The 27,129-nt window shown below is 36.7% G+C and overlaps 1 protein-coding gene across 2 annotated transcripts in view; it reads left to right on the plus strand.

Annotated features, from left to right (window-relative positions):
- The window catches only part of btbd11b (BTB (POZ) domain containing 11b), a 66,378-nt gene that overhangs the window by 20,283 nt on the left and 18,966 nt on the right, over positions 1-27,129 (plus strand). The window contains exons 1-2 of one of the 2 annotated variants that reach the window (XM_051870664.1): positions 9,873-10,021; positions 20,826-20,969. Coding sequence is in view for 1 of the 2 variants with exons in the window: in XM_051870663.1 (XP_051726623.1) it covers positions 20,826-20,969 (144 nt within the window). In the remaining variant the exon portion in view is untranslated. Of the gene's footprint in view, positions 1-9,872; positions 10,022-20,825; positions 20,970-27,129 lie in introns of those variants that run through there. The other variant, XM_051870663.1, reaches the window with a different exon arrangement.

The following is a 27,129-nucleotide window of genomic DNA, read 5'->3' on the forward strand; positions in this document are numbered from 1 at the left end:
TCAATAAACCCGGAATTACTGCTTATTAATAGTTAGGTATTTCTTAAGTTTAGGTATTGGGTAGGATTATGGGATGTAGAATAAGGTCATGCAGAATAAGGCATTAATATCTGCTTTATAAGCTAAACTAAACTAAAGTGTTACAGGACATATTTATTTTGAACAGACAGTAGTGCAAATCACAGTTTGTTCCATCTAGCGGTATTTAGTCCCCCTGAGGTAGTTGGTACAGTACAGCCTCCTATAGTGTATTAAGCACTAACAGTAAACAGAATGCACTCTTGCATAGGTCATATTTTTTTGCAGGGCTGACAAAAAACAAAAGGGATTTGATGACAATCAGCTACATAGCTGAAAAGCATCTTGTGTTATAAAAGTACAAAATAAATAGAATAATGAAAAATAAAACTTGTGCATTAGGAGTGTTACAATTTGCTCCACTTAAACTATATTTAAACATTCGAAGCTTAAGCCCAACCCTCCTATACTTAATTTTCAGTGTTCCACTCTGTTTCGCAAATAGTTGAGTGCACAAGCCTTTCAAAGTATTCTCCTTTGTTCATGAGCACAGAAAGATGTGCGCACTACCTAGTGGACTTTGTTTTCAAGTGCTCAAGTAATTCACGTTTGCGCTGTTCTTCTTCTGATCATTTTTCATGTTGTGGCGGTTAGCAAACAGCGTTGTATTACCAAGCACCCCCTTCTGGATCGGAGCATGGATCGCTTGTGACTGTCTGTATTCGTCGTCTAACTGCATGAGAAACGGATAGAAAACTATGTTATTCACTAGGGGTGTAACGGTACATGTATTCATCCCGAACTGCACGGTACGGACGTCAAGGTTTGGGACGAATACATGTACCTTTACACCCCTAGTGAATAACATATTTTTCTTTCTTTTTCTCACTCAAAGCTATTACATGTCTTCAGAAGATTTGGAATGTAAAGCACAGGTTATTCTGTATGAACTACCTTTATGACATTTAAGGATTTTAGGTGGGTGTAGTCGTTAATAAAAAATGAGTTTTGCTAAATGGAAATGGTGTAAAAAGTCCACACATTGCATTTAAATGAACACGCATTTTGATTGGTAACGACAGTCATACGTCATTTCATGACGACAGACATAAGACGACACTGTCATTATTTTTACGCCAGCTAGAGGGCACATGACTTTAAAACGTAAATATAGGTCGTAATAAGGTGCTTGAAAAACGACCTATAGGGTCATTTTTTTTGGAGGACAGTCAGAAATTATAACAGGAATTTCTTTTTTGGCTTAACTATTTGCAATTTGTGCAGTAGATGTTCTAAAATCAAGACAAATTTCAAACGCATGAAAAGGGTTTCAAATATGGAAAATAATTTTCCTGGAAAAAATAGAATGTCTGATCAAATAATTACAACACTGTATATTTTACTTTTGCCTTTATAAATGAATGGGAAGTATTTTAATACAAGAGAAGATCAAATTAATCAACATAGCAGTGAGGATTCTGTGATCAAATGCGTTTTGTGAAGGTCATGGAGGTTTTTGTGTTTTGTGGTTTGGAAAACTGCTGATGAAGTCAGCTCTCTAGCTGACAAAGGACTGATTGTATTTCATATGCTCCAGCAACAAATCTCATGCTTTCTATGCAGGCATGTTTTTTTTTCCCTTCTATTTTGTGCCTGTTTTGGATCTATTAAGGGTAGCCATTAGGTTCTTTCTCCAGGGATCATAAGGTCAAAGTTATCATCCAAGACATTTCACATCATTAGATCATGACTGAGGTATACCTAGTGATGTAGTGGTGACTGAAGAGGTGGTCATACTGTGAATGTATCAAAACCCACCTGCACTATTGGTGCAAAAGGTCTGTAAATGTCATAGAAATGTTCTACTCAAGTATGTCAATGTTTTTCCACTGCTGGTAGAAAATGTAACCTGTCAGAAATGTAACCTGTTTTTTTCATGCAAGGTACATTTAAATGAAAATATTTCATTATATTATAGCAGAGAATTTACTAGTACAAACATGTTTAAAGTGTAAAAAGGACAACTGAAGTACTTTTTTGTGAGGCCTATAAAATTATAAAATATTAAAGGATGTAATATTTACATACATCACAATAGTTAAGGTAATTTTTCCCTTCTAAATCTTTTCTTGTTATTTGCAAATTAATCTCCAGTAAGGAGAAAATTACTGAGGGTGTACAGGAAACACAAGTTGCTTTATTAAATGATATGGCAGGTGTTGTCAGTTAAGTCATTAACAAGCAGGCAATTGTCCACAGATTTTGACAGTGATGCCCTTACAGGTGTAGTAATTTGCATCATTTGCACAAGTTGTTTTGGTACCTGCTAAGAACATAAATGTGTGTGTTTTTAAGCATTATTTTAAGTTACAGTGAACTTATGTTCACTGCAAGTGATTTATTTTTTCCCTGGCATTGGAGTGGTTTGTTGTTTCTTTCATCACTTTGTGTAAAATCATTTTTCATTACCATGTACTTCTGGAGGATGAACAGGGCAGATGACTGTGTAATAGTTGCTTGTCATAGTTTCCTCTCATTTTTGTTCATTTGCACTTTATTACACACTCCAAGCGAGCAACAAAACCAAAACAGTCCCGTTAATCAATGGAGCTGTCTGTGTTCCAAGCATGCAACATTGATTATGACAATTTCAGTGTATACAGCGTGTTAGCCTGAAGATGAACTGTAGGCCTCTCATCAGAAGCTTCACTGCAAGATCTCACATTTCCTGTTGAAACCCATTCAATAAAGTTTAAGAACAGAATTAACAGCAGAAGTACAGCCACAATTTAGCCAAAGGCTGATGCTTTGTGATATGAGGATAAATAACACTAATACCATTATACAATCACTCTCGTGTGACATTGCCAAGTAGCACACTTTGTTTCAGCCAACATGGTACAGAGATTGAATTAAGGCCAGAGATGGAAGCTGAGAACATATACTTGTCCACAAACACTGCATTCTGTATTTATAGTCCCCCTGTTATGGATAAAAGTAGTGTTTTTTTCTGCTATAGATTTTAATCTGTTTAGTTACCTTTGGCCGTCTCTCAACTGCAAATTCAGGAAGTCTGTAATTCTATCAGGTTCACTCAGTCACCGAGACCCAAGAGACGGACAGTCAGTTCAAATCCACTCAGGTCTGTTACGCTGAACAGTATTAAGTACGGATGTCATGTCTCGGCTCACAGTCAAAACGCTATCATGTTTAACTACTATAGACATTTCACTCTTGGAAACATTTTGGTGTGTTTGGAGTTTTATTAAGTTTCATAATACTATTCTAAACTTAGTTTGCTTTTGACTTTTAAATGGCTCGTTCACCCAAATATGTACGGTTTGACTTTCTTTACTCTTTGGAACACAAAAGAAGATATTTTGAAAAATGTTTCAGTGTTTTTTGTCCATGCTAATAAAGGATACAATGTTCTTTAGACTCCACTGACTTTCATATCTTTCTTTGTTGCCAGCTTAATGTCTTTATTGCTAGATTAGCAAACTTTCCAGGGTTTTTCAAGGGTCAAAAATGGTCTTCGGTGGTGGCGAACGAACACGGTTATCCACACTTACAGTACTAAGTACCCATGTAAACTGCGAGCCCAGTACTGACAATAAATCCAAAATAAATGCAAAGATAATATTAACTCCCGTTATAATCAATGAAGCTGTCTACTCTACCCTGTGCTTATTGACATGGTGTTTATACTTTGTGGGTTATAATGAAAGGATTCACAACTTGTGCTGAACAAAAACTCCTGTTTTGAGCAGTCTTGAGTGTATTATGACTAACTTAAACATCTGATTGGCCATTGCGGTCACTCACTCAACAGATATGTCTGTGCTCAACGCTGCAAAAACACATTAAATAGAAACCTTAAAAAAGTAAATAGAAACCTTTGAGGTTCTTCACAGAGTGCTTACACAAACACTCACAGGAGCGTTTTAAAGCAGCCGGCTGTCAGCCGGTACTGGTACTGCAGAACAGCAGGTATCGTCACATCAAATGATCAAATAAATCTTTGGCGGGACAAAGATTTATTTTGGTGGCTGCCAAAATATTTTCAGTGCAGGAAAAACCTTGACTTTATTTATTTATTTATTTTTTTAAGCTATAGCGACAAATCTAGCGACATTTTGGACTGCTGGTTAACATGTAGTCAGTCACTATTTCATATTCTTTCTGTTGTCTGACAGAAAATATGTAGATGAGAACAGCTTTATTGAACATTCGACTATATATTGTATTAAAATACAGAATGTAAGCACAAATTAGGAGAGAAACAGATGTAAAGTGCCGACAGTTGGCGCATTACTTCGTCTATCGACATTTAGCTACTTTTTGAGCAGGCTTTAGCTGCTTTATGTGAACTGTCCCTTTAAATAACCAAGAAAAGTTAACAAACCATATGAACATTTGTTCAAATTAATGTTGCATGTTAACCAAGCCCTAGCTAAGCATCTTAATGCCTCATTTTTATTCATTTAACATCCAGGTTTACAGTGGACTATAAAAGGTGTGTTTTAGTAATTAAGATTAAGTAAATAGGTCTAGTCTTTGTTCTGTGACGGTGAACCTTTCCAGTTCTCAACACCTCTGGAAAATCAGCAAAGCTTTCCAAATTCAAGCACAGCAGTAGCATTAAGTTGGTCTCTGCACCTCCAAAAAGTCTTTTATTCTTCAGGCATTTTCTACAAATCTCGTACCTTGTAATTACAGCATGAACTTTTCCCAGTCTTATTCTTCACTGAGCTTTCATTGCTCATAATTGCAGCAATCACGTTTTATGAAAAGTGTGGTTTGGACCGTTCTTTTTAAGCTTAGTAGTGTGTGTTGTTTGGGTGGGAGTTTTGGGGGAACGAGGCACAATAAGATGAGAAGGATGGAGGAGATGAAGTGAATGGGGTATTGCTTGTCACCGAAGCAGAAGCTGTCCTTTTCAACACATGCTGTCACTTGCGCATGCTAATCTGCAAAGCTGTTGCTCGTGGGTGTAAACAATGCCAAAGCGGCATGGCACCCACATGAAGTAATGACAGGGCGATATTTCACGCGAAAGGTACAAGCTGACTCTAGGTGACGTGTGTATTCTTGTGAAGTCAGTTTCGGTTGACGACTATTCAACAAGCCTTAATGTTCATTTCCAGTATTTTGATGAAATGGCCACTTAGTCATATTTGTGTGGTTTTAGTGTTTCTAAATAACTCTGATTGGTCAGAGTGATTTTTAAGAAGACCTTTGGAAATAAGATTAACTCTTTCAGGAAGCGCTATGTCATTTGTGCTACACGTTTTAGACATCTCTCTTTTAAACATGTTATGACAGCAATTTTATGATGTGTTCTGTACAATTGAATTAAGCCCATGATTTAGTGATGAATGATGTCATCATCACCACCGCAGACTTTCAGTAAGTGGATTTTGAAGCTGTTCTGTGAAGCTGCACTGATACCAAAAGTCACCTAACAACAAAATTGCATTGGAAACGTAGGGAATAACCTGGAAATGATGTAATACTTCTGCAGTGCTGGTTAATGTCTACAGTGAGGATTAGAGCTGGGGTCAGGAAGTATAAAAAATAACTAAAATCACATTGATTTTAAATAAATCTTGTTACTTGACATTCAACATTGGAGCTCAGGATTGGATGATCACTAAGCAAAGTCAAGGTCAGTGCATCCAAGAAGTTCACTAAAAGAACATTTTAGTCACAGGAAGTGCTTACCATACAGTAGCTGGTGACATCATCTATAATATAGGGAGTTTGGAAGGGTTTGTAGTCTCATCTCCCTCGTGCGCTTGCATTTTGCATAGAGATTTAGTATGTCTTATTTTATTTTATTTTTTACCCCTGTCAGAATTTCCCAACATAATTTTAATTAAATTAATTGTAATAATTTAGCCTGAGTCATTCTTGTGTGATGGATTATTTAAAATTGTACCAAAATTGACTTTGAAATCACCTTCTAAAGTAAATGGCTTCATTTCATAGAATGACTCATATATTGGCACAAGCTAGCTTTGCATTTAAAGATAGGGGTCTGTTAATATGAAACCTTTTTCCCACAAATGTAACATTATTTTGATCCACCCAAGACTGGACTCAAATTTCAAATTTGGAAGCAACTCCTGGAGACTGGTCTGATTTTCTTAAGGGGTTTCCACCCTCTTTTCAAACAACTTTAGCTGTGACCTCTTTGGCAGTCAGTTCAGCATTATGTAATGCATGTGAATATGCCTATTGAAACACTTTTAGCTTGACTTTAATGTGTGTTATCACAAATAACATAAACAGTGAGAAAGCCACAATCAGACATCAGAGGACTAAAAACATGCCTAAAAACACTTTTTAGCTTGAAACATTGACCTTGAGATATGCATTATGAAAAGAAGGTTCAGCAGGGAACGACTGAATGTTGAACTTTAATCTGTAATTAAGAGGCTCTGTTTCCAATAATATTTTTCATCAATGTGTTGCATAAACCTCTCCCAGTTTTGGCTCTCAGCTTGAGGAGTTTGTTCAAAGGGGAGGAATAAGGCAAGTTGAACATTTGGAAAACAAGTTAACGCTTCATCTACTGCGGGTCTCTGGTTTGGAGCTGATTTCTGCTAGACTGCGAGCTGGAGCCAAGCTCAGAGCTCTGAGTCAGGATGACGCTAGTGGAGATCCGCTTCCAGCGCGTCTCACGGCCGAGATCATGTCGAACAGAATAATACTTACACTTTTGTTCCATAAACACAGGCTCTGTTGTCTTAATGGACACAATTACCTTCGAGCCCTCTTGCTTGCCGTAGAGGGGAGCACCAGCTGTTGTTGTGCATGCTCAGCTAATGTCGTGGTTTGTTTACAAAGGTTAGAAAGTGTGGTGTCTCTGAACACACCAGAGCTGATTTACACCATCATTCAAATTCATTAAACAAGCAAATTTTGCCAGCTGAGCTCCAAATGTGTCATTAGGAGTTTATTCAAAAGAATTGAAGCAAAAGATATATGTATAAATGATTTCTTTCTTGACATCTATATTCACTTTGTGTGTATGAAAGGGTTTTTTGCAATGTTTAAGTGTGAATGAGGTGCTATGGTGGCATGTTGTCCTTTTTTCCCCCATCACATTGCTATTCTTGATGTGATTTAGCATATATTTATACAGTATGCATGTCTATGTGTTAGTGTATGAGAGGAAGAGAGTGACAGTAATGTGATGGTAACGCTATTATGCCTGGAGGAAATGCTGTGACAACAAGTAGGTAAGATGCATTTGTGAGTGACCACCTGCTGAAAAATTGGATGGAAGACTAAAGTTCATATATTTATATGCTGATTTTGCAAGAACAGAAAGTTCTACTATAAATAATTCATTGCACCATAAAATTAACGTCTAATCATTCTGCTATGAAAAGCTCATAAGCTTATTTCTCCAGTGTGGATGAGAGGCTTTATTGGTGCATAATCCCAGAAGTCCTGTGTTCAGGAAGTATTTAAGTTATTGAGTAGCTGAATAAGGAGGTCAAAGCCAGGCCCTTGTGAAATCTGTTCGGCAGATTTTAGGAGTTTTCCAAAGAACTGTGATAGCCTTCATTCACAAAGTTCTATATCTATATTGCGAGATACAAAGTCACAATTATAAGAAATAAAGTCGTAATTACTGTACCTATTAGTACTCTGTGGTAAAAATGGAAATTTAACCCATATTTCACCATTTTAAATCCATTCTGCAGAATTCCACCCATTTCTCCTTCAAAATCAGCACAGAAAATAGCTATACTTATGTGCAAACAATAATTTGTTAGTAATCGGATTGATGGCTCAATTGGACTCAAAAGCCTTCATGTAAACATCTCAATCATTCCAATTAAAAGTTTTGATTGAACTGGAAAGAGTGGTGTAGACCTGAAATAATCCGATCAATAGGAAAAAAGTTAAGCTAAACACTTGTAAACACTTGATTCAATGCAGTGTTGTGATATGTATGTTTACATATGTTACAAACATGCGTATGTTTATTTGCACCATACGTCTCACAAACTGGTCAGTGGAGGAGACTGAATATTTACTAAATATTTGCTAAAAAAAAAAAGCTTGACATACGACTTTCTTTTTAGATATGTCATCATGGCAAAAGCTACAGTTATACTCATGGTGGCTTTCTTTGGTTCTGAACGCTGTGACTGGGCACTGCGCATACAAGTTTTGTTTGAAAAATATGTGTGTGTGTATGGGTCAGCAGAAAAAAAAAACAGAAAACAAAGCGCTCTGCCTTTATAAAGCGGCAACAAACGCCAATTCCACTGAATTGTTCTTCAGACTGTTGACTTGTCATCATCTGAACAAGATCGACATAGAAGTTAACAAAAATATAGAACAGAAAAGCACCTCTTTAGTGGACGTAATGAGATTCGGATGAGAAAACATACAAGAAGCTGAGCTTGTGAGGCGCTGTCAGAAGAGCTCACTGTAGCCACTAACTGCGTTTCCATTACTCTTTAAATTGCGCAAATTGAAATTGCGAATTGAAAATACGCCCAGTGGAAGCACGTCAATTTCACAAAAAAGTTCTGGATTCTAAACAGCAAAGAAATGCCACAATTTATCAAGACCTCAAAGCAGATAGGAGGGAGAAACACCCAGAAACACCTCATACGTGGCTGCTCCCAAGTATAACAGGCTTTCCTTGCCGTTAATGCTTGAATAACATGCGTATGTCTCCTTCAATTAAAAAAATATTGGCTAGTGCAGTGGCAGCGATATACTTGACCTACTAACATCCGTTGCCATGATTTTTGGAATGACTTATCACGAGAGGAAAAAAATACGTTTTAGTCGCATAACATCAGTTAATGGAAAAGCTGTCATTTTGCAATATTTTTTTAATCGACATTTAGAAAATATCGCAAAAGTTTTGCGCAAATCTGTAATGGAAACCCGCCTACTAAAATATATACTTTTTTTTTTGTTTATTTAAATTAAAAGTTATGTTCTGATCTATTATACTGTTATATTTTTCAGTGATTCAGCGACATTACAAAGTGAAACTATTATACTGTTATATTTTTCAGTGATTCAATGACATTACAAAGTGAAACTATTGCAACTATTGCAACTATTACGTGACCAAAAAAGTTTGAGAACCACTGACCTAATGTAAAAAATCCTGCAAGTTCCACTTGGGCCTAGTCAAAACTCTCTTTTATTTTTTCTTAGAAGGAATTGATCTGTTTTTTCCTGAACAAAAAGAATGTAAATTGCAGTAACCTATTAATAAATAGACGACGAATGATGAATGACTGGACAATGCATGGATGCTGTTCTTGATTGTATTAAATGCCATATAATCTAGCAGACCTTAAAAATTGTGTGTACCATCAGAAAATTGTAGGAAACTATTAAGAGTTGTGTAATTACACTCAGTCTTTTACTGGAACTCATAAAATATGTGGACTTGCAAATGGCAATTTCAAGTATATCAAATGACAGTTTTAACTACGATTGATTGGTTATTCTTCTGTGCTGTTTCAAAGTCCCTCATTAGGCCTCAATCAAATCATTCTCTGACGTCGCGTGCGGCCCACCTTAAAGAGCCAGTAACCCAGTGTGCCTCTAAACAAAGTCAAAATGATAAATCCTGCAGATCCAGTCAAACAATTACTGTGCAATTTGCAGCCCAGTTGCATGCAAATTACCACTTAACACTGGGAAGAATACAGAGAGTAATGAGCACAGACTCAAAATAAAATAAAGTTTTTAAATACGAATACCTCAGAGGAAATTCTCACTTGAATATACTCTGAACTGTTCAACTTTTCTTCCAACAGTGTACCCCTCTGTTTGAATGCCCGGAGATTGGTCTTCGAGGGGGTTGGCTGATAACACGCTGTCCCAGATTGCTGATAAGAGAACAACGTGTGTTTTTGATTGTTAGTGACAGCAAGGCTTACTTCAGCAGGGGAGAGCGGGGGGCAACACTTGTGCTGTTTTGGTGATGTAATCGGGGTCACTGCAGGAGGTACCGCTTTCCATTACCAGTTGTTTTGGAGTTTTCCAGAGAGAACTACCACAGGGTATCCAGGCTAGCTATGACACATACACTTAGTTCAGTATCACTTTGGTGCATGCAGCAGGCAGACACAGCATGGTCATTACCCAGCATCCATTCACAGGGCATGTTTCCACATGTAAACATGACCGTGTTTGTGTTTTAGTGCCTTTCATCTCTTCTGATAACAGTTATTATCAGCTTTTGTGGAGATTAATATCATTTCTGCTTGTGTGAATCATACTATTTTAGGGTTTTCATTTACAGATCTGCAATGCACTCCTATTAGTTGGAGTTGCTGTTCTAATTTTTTTATCAATAACAAATGCTCTCAGTGAAGATTACTGAATGTCCAATAGGACATTTATTCATTTGGCAAGTCAATAATTTACAAGAATTCCACACAGTTTAGATTTGAATGCAACACTGACTCTAAAGATGTTATAGTGAAAAAAGTAAATAGAAAGATCATAGCACAAAGAGGAAATATGCAGAAAAAATACTGGAACTGAATGACAATCAGTTGAATATAGAACAAATGACTCTTATGAACCAGATCTTTTTATTGAATCAAAACAATAGAGCATGACCAGGGCAGCGTTTTCCAAAAGCATCGTAAGCCTAAGTTGATCGGAGCTCCATTGAAATTTTGGGAAAGGTTACCCAGGTCAGTTCAACTGATTCTCAAACTAATGACTCATAGGAGCCGGTTCTTTTTGGTGAACCAACCATATAGTGAACCGGTTCTTTCTACTGAATCAAACACATACCTTATACATTTAACCTATAGGCTTAAGAGACTTGTAAACACATTTTTGTTTGTTTAGTATTGTTATTTAATTTTTAGATTTGCATTTATAAAAGTCAGAAAAAAGTTGGCACACCAAAGCTCCAAAAATAAGCAAAAAAGACTCTTATTTTTGGAGCTTTGGTGTGCCGACTTTTTTCTGACTTTTATTACTTTTTTTTTTTTTGTTCGAGCACCCATCTTTGAGCATATTTTTGCCGGTGATGTGCATGCTTTTGTCCTGATTTTGCTAGATTTGTATTTATGCCATGTCTAAAAGGCCATCATTAAATGGTATATGTAAGCATACCTTTTGCTAGAATTGTTGTAAATTGATTTATTTCAGTCATTTGTCAGTGGAATTAGGGAGACCTGTCTGAAAAGGTTATTATTTTTCCATTTTATGAATTGTGTTTGGTGACACTAGTGGCTCGTAAATGACACACTTCACCTTTAAAAATCAAATCAATGAAGACTGGGAGAAAAAAAGTTAAAAGCTTTTGTGAGCTCTTGTTTATGTGACCTGCAATTTAAGAACCATCTTGGATCATTTAGAAGTCAACACACAATCTGTTCATCCATCATTATTTTTAAAAGGCCTATTATGGTGAATGCTGTTTATGTACATGTCAGTTTTTTGGCCTTGTGTTTGCTTGTCCTTAATTCTAAGTGCCTTCAGGGTGATCAATACATGTGTTAAATACTAATACCAATATTTTTGTACACATCACTGTTCAAAATTTTTTTTTTGAAAGAAGTCTCTTATGTTCACCAGTGCTACATTTATTTGATCAAAAATACAGTAAAAACAATACTATTGTGAAATATTATTATTATAACTTTAAAAATCTATTTTAAAATATTATTCCTGTGATGTCAAAGCTGGATTTTCAGAAGCCATTACTCCAGTCTTCAGTGTCACATGATCCTTCAGAAATCATTCAAATATGCTGATTTGGTGCTCAAGAAACATTTCTTATTATAATCACAGTTAAAAGGAGTTATGCTGCTTTATGTTTTTGTGAAAACCATGATTCGTTTTTTAGGATACTTTGGGTAACACTTCAGTATATGGAACACATATAAACTATTAACTACGTCTTTTCCCTTAATAAACTCCTAATATACTGCTTATTAATAGTCAGTAAGTTAGTTGTTAAGTTTAGGTATTGGGTAGGATTATGAATGTAGAATAAAGTATTAATATGTGCTTAATAAGTACTAATAAAAAGCCAATATTCTAGTAATATGCATGCTAATAAGCAACAAGTTAAAAGACCCTAAAATAAAGTGTTACCATTCTTTGATGAATAGAAATTTCAAAAGAACAGCATTTGAAATATAAATCTATTATAAGAGTCTTCAGTGTCACTTTTGATCGATTTAATGCATCTTTGTGTGCAGTATATGTATATTGTATGTATGCGCAGTTGCTTAGTGGGAATGTTTGAGGAGTCTGTGCTGTTTCTCTGACAGTCATGTGTGTCTTAAATTCAAACAGACATAGGCCGTCAGCGACAAATCCACGGACCGTTCCAACTTTCTGATCACCGAACAACTCAGAGCAAATCCCTGGGGATGATTCCAAAAACCATTAAAGCTCTGTGGTCAGCCAGCACTGGAGACATACTGTGCAGTCACACGACGCATGTACTGTAGACACTGCCGCATCTCTCTCCTCAAACTCCTCCCTCCGTTCCCCAGAAATGCAGCATTCCTGGTTCTTATTGCCGTACATATGGACTCCATCTGCATGGGGCTGCCAGAATTCAGCATGGGTGATTTAACCTATTACCAAACTCTCTCAAACGATTGTTTTCGATTGTCCACTACATGGTTAAACTGATTTTGGATGTGTTTATGCAGGGCGTAGGATATAACGCCATTGCACAAGTCTCTAGTGTGTCACTGAAATACCATCTTGAACAAGAAATATTGGATATTATTTTACTTATGTGTGGGTTTAACCTAGCGTAGGGTTAGTAAAGGAGTTGACCAAGCACATAGCTGTGTGAGAGTAATAGGTGTTGTGGGTGTAGGTTTACATGGTGTGGCTTGAATCACTTTCTAGCTTTTGCATGCTGGCATTGCTCTGTGAGAAATCCAGGGAGTTGTTTTTCCACATTTGTGCTTGGAAAGAGACAGAAAATGTGTATGTGTGTGTGTGTTTTAATCTGCATTCTCAGGCTAAGAGAACAGGCTGGGCTTCACAGGCCTTTAAAATAGATTTAAATACAGACTCTGAGCCCCAGTGAGGTCAGTGGCGTATCCACACTCGGCACGCGTGCATGGGAAAGCTGGGAAAACTCTGGTATGTCCCAGCGGTTCCTCCCCATTGACTTCCCAAGCATACAGCTCTTCTAATATCCCCCTGTTAGACTGTCAAAGAGCTTTTGGTCAACTGGTCCACTGTGAAGCATGCAATAAGTACTGTAGTGCGATTCTGGCACCCTAGAGGTGAAATGAAAAATCATTTCATAGAGCCTCTTATCTGAGCCATCCTGTGGATGCTGTGTTTTCCAAACCAAAGCTTCTGGTTTTGGCCTAAGAATGTGTGTTGTATGTTGCCAATATGAATTCATTAGGTTTTGACGTTGTTACAAGGCTCTGACGCCTGCACACCCGCAATCCTCAGCTGGTTTAAACCTGGCGGATGCCTTCATTAGACGTTCCCTCTTATTCTTCGGATTGCATGTTTTGAAATCTGCTGGGTTTTCAGTGTCGATTCTGCTGCTGTTTTGATAAGCTCAGTGGTTGTTCGGTGAAAACCTTTGGCAATTTGAGGCCAACCAAAAAGCTTTATTAAGAACAAACTACATCACAATGTTATGACTTATCACTCTTATAATAACACACTCCAGTTGTAATGTGGGCTCTAAACCACAGCCCCAGATCGAGGTCTGTATATTTTATGGTCAAATGTCTTATTTTTCCCCCCCAGGTTAGTTTACTGGTTTTCACACACAGGCACACACACACATGGCAGCAACTCGATGCATTTAGGCATGTGGACACGGTCAAGATGATCTGCTGAAGTTCAAACTGAGCATCAGAATGGGGTTGGCGTTCAGACCATCTCTTAACACACACGTCGGACCTTGAAGCCAGATAGGCCACAGCAGCAGAAGACCACACGCCACTACTGTCAGCTAAGAACAGGAAACTGAGGCTACGATTTGCACAGGCTCACCAAAATTGGACAATAGAAGATTGGAACAACGTTGCCTGGTCTGATGAGTCTCGATTTCTGCTGCGACATTTAGTTGGTAATTTAGTGTAAACAACATGAAAGCATGGATCCATCCTGCCTTGTATCAATGGTTCAGGCTGCTGCTGGTTGTGTAATGGTGTGGGGGATATTTTCTTGGCACACTTTGGGCCCCTTAGTACCAGTTGAGCAACTTTTAAACATCACAGCCTGCCTAAGTATTGTTTCTGACCATGTCCATCCCTTTATGACCACAGTGTACCCATCTTCTGATGGCTACTTCCAACAGGATAACATGCCATGTCACAAAGCTCAAATCATTTCAAACTGTTTTTTTTAACATGATGAGTTCACTATACTCAAATGGCCTCCACAGTTACCAGATTTCAATTCAATACAGCACCTTTGGTATGTGGTGGAATGGGAGATTTGCATCATGGATGTGTAGACTACCAATCTGCAGAAACTGCATGAAGCTATCATGTCAGTATGGACCAAAATCTCAGAGGAATGTTTCCAGCACCTTGTTGAATCTATGCCATATATATATATATATATATATATATATATAAACAAAGGTTGAATGTTTTAACTGAATCTATTGATGTCCAGCAGACAGTCAAAATAGAGAAAATGTAGGCTATATCGTAAGTTGAAAAAGAAAAGCTGGAGGCTCTACTATTCTCAGTCTCCCTATGTCATCATAAACTCAGCTCCTTGAGAATAGAGACTTTGTGGAACGGGTATCACTTTGGACACACTTTTAATGGTTTCCAAACCCACAGGCCTTTTGGATAGTGAGTTGGAGCGAGAAAGGTCTTAATCTGCAGTGGCATCACTGGCGAATTCTGCAAACTTGAGGAAGATGAATAAGGAGCTTGAGGGAAAAACTTTTCACATCATGACCTGGCATTATGATCATTTATTTATTATTATGCAGCATTATGCAAATGCATTTTCACACTGTTTGCCATAACTCATTACAGCCATGAGTGAAGTGGTGGAGGCGCTGTATGAATGACAGTATGGTTTCAGGGTTTAGGCTTTTTTTTTCTTCTGTTTTTTCCAGTAAATCAATTCATTTTTTTACTCTTTATAAAATAAACATTTCACAATCTCTTTATACAGACGAAATATTGATTTTCTTCTTTTCTATCAATTCCTTTTTAATAATTTAACTGCAGGTAAATTGTTGTTGCAATCGTAGGCTGCCTTGACCACTGAATAACCTGCAAAATATTAATACTAAAATATTAATATTATTATTCTAGGTTATTTTCAATTATTTATTGAATATACTGACCCTCTCAGGGATCTACAAAGAGAAACCTCAGATATATAGGCATCTTGTTACTCAGTACTCTTCTTTGCCATTATCTGTTTCGTTTTCCATGTCACTATTTTGCCTGAGTTCTCATTCATTATTAGTTGTCATGGTTTCTGATTAGTCCTCACCTGTTCCCTGTTTTGTTAATGATCTTCTTCTGTGTATTTAAGCCCTCATTTTTCCTCAATTCGTTGTGTTTTGTTAACGTGTATGGTTTGTTGTGTTACTGTTCTCTGTGTTTATTACATGTAATTATATTGTTCATTCTAGGTCATGCATCTCATCTATTGGATTTACTACAGCTCACCGTTACACATCTATAAGCATTTGAACACTTACACTGCACATAAAATGTGTGAATTTTATGGCATTAAATCACAAAACCAAGTGGCATTTTTCCTCATTTTTGCAACTACTTTTATTCTTATTTTGCTTTTAAAGGAATAGTTCACTTTCAAATAAAAATTTACTGATAATTTACTCACCCCCATGTCATCCAAGATGTCCATGTCCTTCTTTCTTCAGTCGAAAAGAAATTAAGGTTTTTCATTAAACATTCCAGGGTTATTCTCCTTATAGTGGACTTCAATGGTCTCCAAACGGTTGAAGGTCAAAATTACAGTTTCAGTGCAGCTTCAAAGGGCTTTAAATGATACCAAACGAGGAATAAGGGTCTTATCTAGTGAAACGATCGGTAATTTAAAAACAAAAAATCAAAATGTATATGCTTTATAGGCACAAATGATCGCATCACAAGTGCTTCCACCAGAACGCGATTCCGTATTCTTCAAAAAGCTTACGCTGAATGTCCTACGCCTTCCCTATTCAATTTACGGAAAAAACAGAACTGGCGCTGCGTTCGTTCCGTAAGTTGAATAAGGAAGGCGTAGGACATTTAGCGTAAGCTTTTTGAAGAATACGGAATCGCGTTCTAGGTGGAAACACTTGTGATGCGATCATTTGTGCCTATAAAGCATATACATTTTGATTTTTTTTAGAAAATGACCGATCGTTTCGCTAGATAAGACCCTTATTCCTCGTCTGGGATCATGTAAAGCCCTTTTGAAGCTGCACTGAAACTGTAATTTTGACTTTCAACCATTTGGAGACCATTGAAGTCCACTATAAGGAGAATAATCCTGGAATGTTTTCATCAAAAACCTTAATTTCTTTTCGACTGAAGAAAGAAGGACATGGACATCTTAGATGTCATGGGGGTGAGTAAATTATCAGGAAACTTTTATTTAAAAGTGAACTAATCCTTTAATATTTGTCAGACGTCATAACATAAAGTGTTCTGATTTTTGTTTGACAGAAATTTATACTTTTATTCAGCGAGTATGCCTAAATTTATCAAAAGTGACAGTAAAGACATTTACTGTCACTCATCACTGTGTAGATTGAAACGCACAATGACAGGAAGATGATGACTTGACAACAATATTTTAATATAACACTCAAGAGAATAAGAGTACACAGTCACTAGTATAAACGAGAACGGACAAAGGAACAAATTGAAACTCAGGGTATAAATACAAGAGGAAGACAAAGGGAAATAATCAGGACACAGCTGAACAGAATAACCGATCAATCAGTAACCAAGGAGACTAATGAGAACTCAAACAGGCAGGCAAACGGAAAAATAACCAGAAACAGAAAATGACCTGTGCCATTTATAATATCGCAAAGGATTTCTGTTTTAAAGAAATTATGTTCTTTTGAACTTTTATTCATGAAAGAATCCTGAAAAAATGTATTATGGTGTCCACAAAAAATATTAAGCGGTATTACTGTTTTCTGCAACATGTTCTCCAACCAATACGCCTATATAGGTTGTTTGTCACTTCCCTGAAATATGACCCATAGGAGCGTTTACTAAAGTTGCGCCCCTATTGACAACAGGATACTTTCATTTTAATGCATTGTTCCCTTTTATCTGCGTCATATTTCGAGTTTCGCGTAGCTCAATTGGCAGAGCATTGCAATATATAACAATATGCAATCATGTGGGGTTCGATCCCAGGGAACACATGTGCTCATAAAGTGTATATGCACTATAAATCACTAAGGGTAGGTTTAGGGGTGGGGTGGGTGTAGTCGTTAATAAAAAAAATGAGTTTTGCTAAATGGAAATAGGACAAATGGTGTAAAAAGTCCACATATTGCATTTAAATGAACACACATTTTGATTGGTAACGACAGTCATACGTCATTTCATGACGACAGACGTAACACGACACTGTCATTATTTTTACGCCAGCTAGAGGGTGCATGACTTTAAAACGTAAATATAGGTCATAATAAGGTGCTTGAAAAATGACCTATAGGGTCATTTTTTTTTTTTTGGAGGACAGTCTGGTTTTCAACATTGATAATGAGAAGTAATGTTTCTTGAGCACCAAATCAGCATATTAGAATGATTTCTGAAGGATCATGTGACTCTGAAGCCTGGAGTAATGATGCTGAAAAGTCATCACAGGAATAAATTACATTTTAAAATAAATAGAAAACAACTATTATTTCACAATATTACTGTTTTTTACAGCATTTTTGATCAAATAAATACATCACTGGTAAACATAAGAGACATATTATCTTATTGACCCCAAAATTAGAATGGTTTAATTTCTAAGAACAAGCTTATTTTTGTGAAATATTTTGCTTGTGCTGTATATTTTGTTATCTAATGTGTTTACCTTCATAAATAATAAAAAAAAATAACTTTTTTGGGGATAGGCCAAATGTAAAAACCTGCCTTAAAATGTTTTAGCACAATTTATTTTTGAAGCATAATCACACAGAACAAAAGAAGGCAAGGATTTGGAAGAAGCCAGGCTTTTAAAAGTGTGTGTGTGTGTGTGCGTTTCTATGCATGTGAAGTTTTTATAGCCTACAGTAATTTGAAAAGTTTACCCTGACCGATGTTTGAGGATGTGGAGCTGAAAGGAAAGTGAGCGAGATGCCAGTCTTACCACCCGTTGCTTTAAGTGTTTCAGGCTGGCTGTGCATGAGCCTGGCACACTCATCTGTCACAGAGACCCGCTGAGAGTTTTAATAAGAGCTCTGGACTCAAGAGATTGTAGGGAACAAAGGGGAGTTTTGCTCCGATCTAGGATCTTATACACCTGTCAGTCAATCTTCATTGAGCTGAGATGAGGGAAATGGAGAACAGGATATTTTTATAAACATTTATGAACACCTGCAGGGCTGTGAGTTAGTTTGTATTAATACATGAGTACAATAGCAGAGTACTAGGCCCAGGACAGTGAGGTGTGGTCTTGCATTGCTAAACACCTGTACTTCCTCCCATGCCGCAGGCAAGTAACCATCACTCCACCCCTGCCTTGTCTCCATGGCAACCTATTTCAAATTCTATCAGGATGCGCCTTATTTTTTTATTCCTCCTTGAAGCAAAACACACTTACTGTAAGATGGACTGCATGATCTATATCACAGTAATTACGAAAGGGTGCATTTTTTGAATAATAACATGCATTAGTAGACCTATGATGAGTCTGTCGAGCGATATATTTACATTATGATAAGCAACATACAGTACGCTGCCGTCACATCTCCCCGGGTGAAACCGATTAAGGATTTACATCATTCTCGCTCTAAGGCAGCCCCCTAAAATTACATTTGCCTCACAATAGTAAATGAGATGGTTCAAACGAAAGCCCCTCTGTCGGTGGACAACAAAATAGAGTCATTTGTTTCCGCTACATCATAATTTAACACGCTGTCGGCTCCAGAAGTGTTCGCCAACAATGGAAGTGATGAAAACACAAGGATGAGAGAGAATCCAATTTTCGAGGAGCCCAACAATCCTGTTAAAAACAATAACCAATGTGATTCAGACACTAGCGAAGTCTCACCTCAGTGGTTCGGCTGTGAGCCGGGATGAAAAGCTTTGTGATGGTGCAGTAGTGCTGAACAAGTGAGCCCTCAATCTAATGCTGATTTCAGCATCGCTGTGTGATGTTGAGTCTGTTGCATTGGTACAATGCAGAATCCTTACATATGTCATTATTTAAACATTAGCATTAAGTTTATCCGTGTTCCACAAACAGAAGGCGGTAGTTCTTTACATTAATTGCTGGTTGTCCAGAAAGGTGATACACCTCGCTTTCTCCTTGTGAGCAGGCAAAACAAACGGCCCGCCAAGTTTCTCACCTGTTACCAACCAGGAGGGTGTCCTGTGAGACCTGTTGTATAGTTTGCCTGCTTATTATTTAAGGGATAGTCCACCCAAAAATGAAAGTCTGTCATCAGAAGATATTTTGAAGAACATTCTTCAAAATATCTTCTTTTATGTTCAACAGAAGAAAGGGCCCTGTTTACACTTGGTATTTGGAAGCGTTTTCGTTGATCGGATCACAAGTGGATGACGCTAAATACAGGTGTAAACGGGCTCTAAAACATTTTGAGCTTGTTCACTTTCGACCATTTCCAGAGGTAGTCGAAAACGCATTTAACCGGATTGCTTTTGTGGTGCAGACACCCATGTAGTCAAATGCGTTTGAACAGCCACAGAAGACTGTCCGCTGTCCGCCTACTGACCTAATGCGTAAACATTATGGAAAGCACGCTAACCAGACGGTATTGAAACTTTGTAGGCTGAAGACCTAAGTTTGGTTTGAAGAAATACGTACCAAGCACAATGTTCTCTTACCATTCCTGATTTCTAACACACACTCATAGCATTTGGCGTGGTCTTGCGTCTATCAGAGCAGAAAGGAAAGCTGCTGCTCTCTGTATGTTTTCCGTTATCTCCTTTCGCATTCATATGTAAATTGCACAAGCTTATTTTGTCCATTAGATCGAAAGATCTAAAAAAAAAAAAAAGCCCATACATTTACCTGCCAATAGACCCTCCCTTTGAAGAAATCAGGACAGAAGTGGTCGAAAGTGGATAAAAGAGACAGATTAAAACACCAGGTGTAAATGGGTATGTGTCTTCCTCATCTACATCTGATCCGATCGAACAAAACGTATCTTAATACCAGGTGTAAACAGTGCCAGAAAGTCATACAGGTTTGGAAAGACATGAGGGTTCACTTTTGCGTGGCTATGCCTTTGAAAATGAAGATGAAGATCTCATATCTTCCAATTCATACTTTTGAATTTGTTTTATTTTCTTAATATATCTCCCATAGTTGGACAAAATTCCTTGTAGTCCTAGTGTTGAGCTGTTGAACATGATGTTAACAGCAAGGTCATGGGCTCATTTCCCAAGGGGTTTGTGTTTTTGATAAATCTTTAATGCACTGCAAGTTGCTTTGGATAAAAGGTTCTGCCCAATGAATGAATGTTAAATTACATCCACGCATTTGGCAGACACTTTTATCCAAAGCATTCCCTGGGAGTCAAACCCATGGTCTTGGTGTTGCTTGGATTTAACTGCTGCATTTTTCCTCATGCTTTTGTCGTTTTGTTTAATTCTTTTGTGCAGGAATCCTCAGTTTGCCGGACAGTTTGAGCCTGCACAGGAACCAGCAGCGCTCTAATAAAGCTGGAGACGCCTACAGTCAGTCCGAGCAGCGTACTATTGAGCAGTCCCTGTTGGCCACACGCGTGGGGAGCATTGCTGAGCTCAGTGAGTAACCAAACATCTATTTTTCAACTTAAATTGAGCTCTTCTGCACCATATACTTTTCCTACCAATCATTCCTTGCTTAGAAAAGCAGAAGCTGCCATCATTCTTTGGTTTAATACTTGTTTGTGTATGTGTGTATGCACACAGCTGGTTTAAGAGTTTATTCAGTAGTAGTTTTTCTTGAGTGATCTACAGCTCTGTTTGATTTGCATGTACAGCACATTTTCACAGTGCTCAGGAACAGCTGCATGCTGGTGCAGAGTGGTAAAGATATAAATTTTGATTGAAATTCATTTCGTTTGAAGTAAGTATTAGCCCCAGGTTGCAGTCATTTCACACCAGAGTGGTATGTGTTTACTAGTAGGAATCCATCTGCTCGTGATTCAGGTCTCTCTCTCTTACCTCAAACAGGCCTTTAGCTCTCAACATCCCATACACACAATCCACTCTCATACAAGTGCCATACACTGTATTTGACTTTCCCATGAATTTAATGCAGTACTTTAGACATATCTGTTTTTAAAAGGGTCATTGTTATCAGTAACTCAATTGTTCAACAGAGCACTTAGTTAGACAGCATGTAATTTATCAATTTATCAAATGTGTATATCAATCCGGTTCTTCAGTACAGTTTAATGTCAAATAATTAATTAATTAGGCAATGGCAACACTTTTGTATGTGTTTGTATGTATATATATATATATATACACACACACACACACACACACATATATATATATATATATATACACATATATATATATATATATATACACATATATATATATATATATATATATATATATATATATATATACACACTACCAGTCAAAAGTTTGGAAACATTACTATTTTTAATGTTTTTGAACTGAGTCTCTTATGCTCATTAAGGCTGCATTTATTTCATAATAAATACAGAAAAAACAATAATATTGTGAAATATTATTACAATTTAAAATTATGGTTTTCTATTTTAATATGCTTTAAAATATAATTTATTTCTGTGATGCAAAGCTGCATTTTCAGCATCATTACTCCAGTCTTCAGTGTCACATGATCCTTCAGCAATCATTCTAATATGATGATTTGATACTCAGTTATTATCAATGTTGAAAACAGTTGTGTTGCTTAATATTTTTTTGGAACCTGTGATACTTTTTTCAGGATTCATTGATGAATAAAAGGTTAAAAAGAACAGCATTTATTCAAAATATAAATCTTTTCTAACAATATAAATCTTTACTATCACTTTTTATCAATTTAACACATCCGTGCTGAATAAAAGTATTAATTTCTTTCAAAAAAAAAGAAAGAAAAAAAATTACTGACCCCAAACTTTTGAACGGTAGTGTATATTGTTACAAAAGATTTCTATTTTTAAAAAATGCTGATATTTTTTAACTTTTTATTCATCAAAGAATCCTGAAAAAGTATCACAGGTTATAAAATAATATTAAGCAGCACAACTGTTCCCAACATTGATAAATAAATCAGCATATTACAATGATTTCTGAAGGATCATGTGACACTGAAGACTGGAGTAATGATGCTGACAATTCAGCTTTGCATCACAGAAATAAATTATATTTTAAAGTATATTAAAATAGAAAACCATAATTTTAAATTGTAATAATATTTCACAATATTATTGTTTTTTCTGTATTTATTATGAAATAAATGCAGCCTTAATGAGCATAAGAGACTTCGTTCAAAAACATTAAAAACAGTCATGTTTCCAAACTTTTGACTGGTAGTGTATATATATAAATTGAAATAGAAATTTAGATGGAGTGTTCATCATTCAAGTGTAGCTCTCAGCTGTGCCTAAATTTCCATTGGTATTTTTTCCTGCATTTATTTGCATGCTGAATTATGATTGGCTGTCTTTCTTGCATATTTTTGAATACTGATTGTTATGGCTCTTGCCTTCCTGGCGTATGTTTATTCAGTTATCCTGTACACTGCACATTGACGTGTGATGTGCAGCCGACTGAAAACATGATGCATGCTGAGTGTCATGACAACAACAGCATTTAATTTATGCATAAACAAAGCCTTTAAACTCAGTCTCATTCTCAAAACTTTAACACTATTCTTTTGCTGCCTTGCAAGCACTGGTATTTCCTTCAGGAAATGCAAATCTAATTAGATGTAAAGCTCTCTTACTTAGAAGATTGGTCGTGTAATTCAATATATTTCACAGCAGAAAGCTTGTTCTATTCTGGAGAACATCGATTTTAAACGCAATACTATATGTTCTGCAGTACAGAAATCTTTGTAGCCACAATGCCTGCCTTATATGAACTCGGCAACAACAAACACAAAAATTCACATCAAATACAACAAATATGCATGGCCCTGTTTAATATCTGAAAAGTAAATGGAAAACATCCCAAAGCAAGCCCGCAGAAGCAGATATGCGCAAAATGCTGCTGTCTGTTTCTTCAAAAATGCATGTGCTCTTCAAAACTTAAATATCAAATCTCCATTAGTACTTTTTTATAGACACAGTATCCATGGAGATTTCCATAAAATGCTTAGTCTATTTCCAGCTCTTCTCTTCTGTCTCTCTCTCTCTCTCTCTCTCTCTCTCTGTCTTTCTTATAGTTGTCCCCAGTGACCCTGCAAGGGAAGTTGAGGGCAGTTTGAACCCTGGATAGGGACAGCGGTCCTCCCCTGCTTTACACATCCAGTACACCGCCTCCAGCAAGGGCAGGAACAACAACTGTCACATAGAGAGAGTCTTTCTGCATTTGGACAGTCATAACAGAGCACTCTTACTCAAAGGCCAGACTTTATTTTAAGAGAAGGCTGAACTTGCAAAATGTAGATCTAATTATACAGCTTCTTGTTATAATGATATAAATGAGTTTTTGTGTGTGTTTCAGGCTTTAAAATATTATAAACTTAATGTGAACAAGACACCAAGTCTGTATTCAGAAAATGCTTCATAATATATATTGCGTAATGTATATTTTCAACTGTACCATGCTTTTTCAATATGCACGATAAGCAGTAGGATCAGGGTTATTATGAGGTTAAAATCTGTAAGTTATTAAATCGGAATGGAAGGCATTCATACCGTCAAAGTCACTGCTGCTAAGGAAATCATTGTAATTTAAAGCACATATGACCTTTTGTAGGCTTGTCACGATCCTCTCACAGCTGTATATATCCAGAAGGAAGTCTGAAATCTCCTATTCTATACAGTAATTGTACTTCAATATAATTACACAAATCCCATAACATCAGAGCACGGCAATAGATTAAATCTTTCCATTACAGTACATAGGTTTTTATGTGTCACTCATGAGCCAGTTAACTAGAAGACATCTCTCCCTGTAGAGCACTAGAGGGTCAAAAGGTCAGTGTATTAGAAGCCTTTTTTGTCGTATTCATCTCTTAAAATTCCATTGTGTCCTTGAGTTAGTGGATCTTGCTCCTTAATCATTCTCTCTCCAGATTTGCCTGGAAAAATACATTTTCTTACTGTTTCTGAGGTCATTTTAACAGTGCTTATTTTAATGCAGATTGAGTAGCTCTTGAGTGGTGGATATTTAAATTTAGTTTTCTATTATTTAAAATAAACTCTCTCTAATAACTAAGGGACAAATAAACCCCAGAGAAGCTAAGCTCATTTGCACTTTATGGACTTTTTTTCTACATACTACATTTGTTCATGTAATGGTTTGTTTGATCTAAATAAGACTAATTCTCTGCTTACAGCATTTGAGTGTGCGTACAAGAACTTTACTTTGGGCTATGGCAGTTACTTAGCCATTAACAGCTAATTGGGAAATGCACATTTTTGCATTAGCCTGCACCGATTCTAAAAACAGCCCTAAAGGAGAATCAACTCTTATGCAGAATAAATAGCTGTTTAAGTGTCTTACATTAGGCTCTGTCTAAATGAGACCTGCACCACAGTCAGGTTTTTTTTTAGGTTGGCCAGACACCAGTCAAAAAACTAAATTGCCATCAGTGAGTGTTTCCATGCCGTCCATAACATTTTTTCCCCGTTTTCCTAAAAGTCCCTGTTTCCTCCCATAGCTCTGCTAATGCATCTATTCCCTCTTGCGCCATAAAACGCTCATTACATTTCATTGCTTCATTGCTCTGGAGCACCGCTGGTGCCCAATGACTGGTTCTTAATTGTTTATCTACACTTTTCTTACAGGATATACAGTAATTCTGCTAAGCAGTGAGTTTTCTGTTGCAGGAACTGCTGTAGTTTCGATGGCTGCTGGAATATATGTGTCTGGAAAAGCCAACTGCATTACATGGGTGTGATGAGACCCAGACCAAGTGGTCTTTTTAACAGAACAATAAAAGAAAACTATTGGTGAAACTCAACTACAGTCTCAACTTTAAATATAAGTAATATATCTAAAAGAAAGCAAAACTCAAATGGTCCTAAAAGTCTAAAATATTAATAAAATTATGAAATGAGAATAATAAAAGTCTACACACACACACATACATACACAAAATGTGCTCAAATGTCACAAAAAAGTCATAATGGTCCTAAAAATATGGTATATAATATTATAATAATGTTTATATTTCTATATTATTAACATTTTATAATATTTAGATTATTTATATTTACCATTAGCCACCATTTTAGTTTATTTTTAGGAGTTTTGTGTATGTATATATATATATATATATATATATATATATATATACACAGTCAAACCAAAAATTATTCAGACACTAGATATCATTTTTTTTTAATATTTTTACTAGTGGGTACAGGACACTATAGTTCATTTATGTAAGTGAGGATAGCAAAATAAAGTAAACTGTGACATATTATACCCAAAAATTCTTCATACAGTGGACTACCAGTAAAATTGATAAAAATTTGGGACCCAAAATTAATTAGACAGTTTGACCTGACCATATATATATATATATATATATATATCCCTTTCTCTTTATTTTGGTGTTTCTTTCTTTTTTATGTCATACTCATGACGTGCAATTTTCCAGACATTTTAAAAAAGACTAACTACAGTTAATCCAGCAAATCCCAGTTTGACCGTTCAAAAAGACTGAAAAATCTGTTCTCTTATGTAAAGCCAAGCTGAGCACCTTTCTCTCTCATGGCCTTTCCTTGGTAATTTATGTTGTGTCTCAGGGAGGACAGGCAATCGATTCTGCTCAGTTTTCACAGTAAAACACCATTCTGCATCCTCCATTCCCAACGTCTCATTCTCAGTCTGGTGATGAAGGGCACCTTCTCTGCTGTTACGGATGAGAGTATCATATTTAACCCAAGACACTCAAGCAAACAGAAAATGTTCTGCTGTGTTGTTTCCTTATGTCACCATGCTTACCCATACGAATATCCTGCATTACCTGTAGATGATTAGCCCTCTTGGTAATGAGTTTTTCGGTCATGACTAATCGGCGAAGACCTTGCCATTGCTGTGTTTGTTTAGCTGGTTAATCTTGAGCATATCTCTCAGTCAGTTCCTCTTCTGCCCCTCTGACTTGAGGAAATGTCACACGCTATCATGAATAAGAGATGAGTGTCGGTCACAGAAGTGCCCCAGGTGGCTTCCAGCCCCTCTCCTCCTCTCGAGAACCTCCTGCCACCACCTCTGACTGCTAACGCTGTGTGTTTCTGTGCTGACAGGTGTATTCTTATGCTTTATTGTTTTGTGTGTGTAACTGTCGGTGGCTCCTGATAATGTATTCTGCATAATCCTGTAATTACTGTGTAATTACAGTGCATATCTTTGCCCTCCGCTGTCAGACAGTCCACATAGCTTCCTCTCAAACTCATCAGTATTCTGTCTTTACAATGGCTCCATTCTTGCTTTGTTCTGTCATTATTTACTTGCGCTCATGTTGTTCCAAACCCATAAGAAGTCAACTCTTTTGTCTATATAATGAAAGTCAGCGGGATCCAATAAAACTTTGAACCCCGCTTGCTTTCATTCAATTTTTTTCAGAATACATTCTTTTATGTTCCACAGAAGAAAAAAAGTCATACAGGTTTGGAACAACAAATGGGTGACAGAATGATGACAGATTGTTCATTTTTAGGTGAGCTACTCCTTTAAATCTGCTGCCTTGGCAGAGGAAATCAGAATTACAACAGTTAAACAAGCCGCTTATTCTCTAAATGAATGCTTATCTCGCACAGGC

This window comes from Ctenopharyngodon idella, chromosome 18, assembly GCF_019924925.1.
Source record: "Ctenopharyngodon idella isolate HZGC_01 chromosome 18, HZGC01, whole genome shotgun sequence".
Taxonomy (NCBI): domain Eukaryota; kingdom Metazoa; phylum Chordata; class Actinopteri; order Cypriniformes; family Xenocyprididae; genus Ctenopharyngodon; species Ctenopharyngodon idella.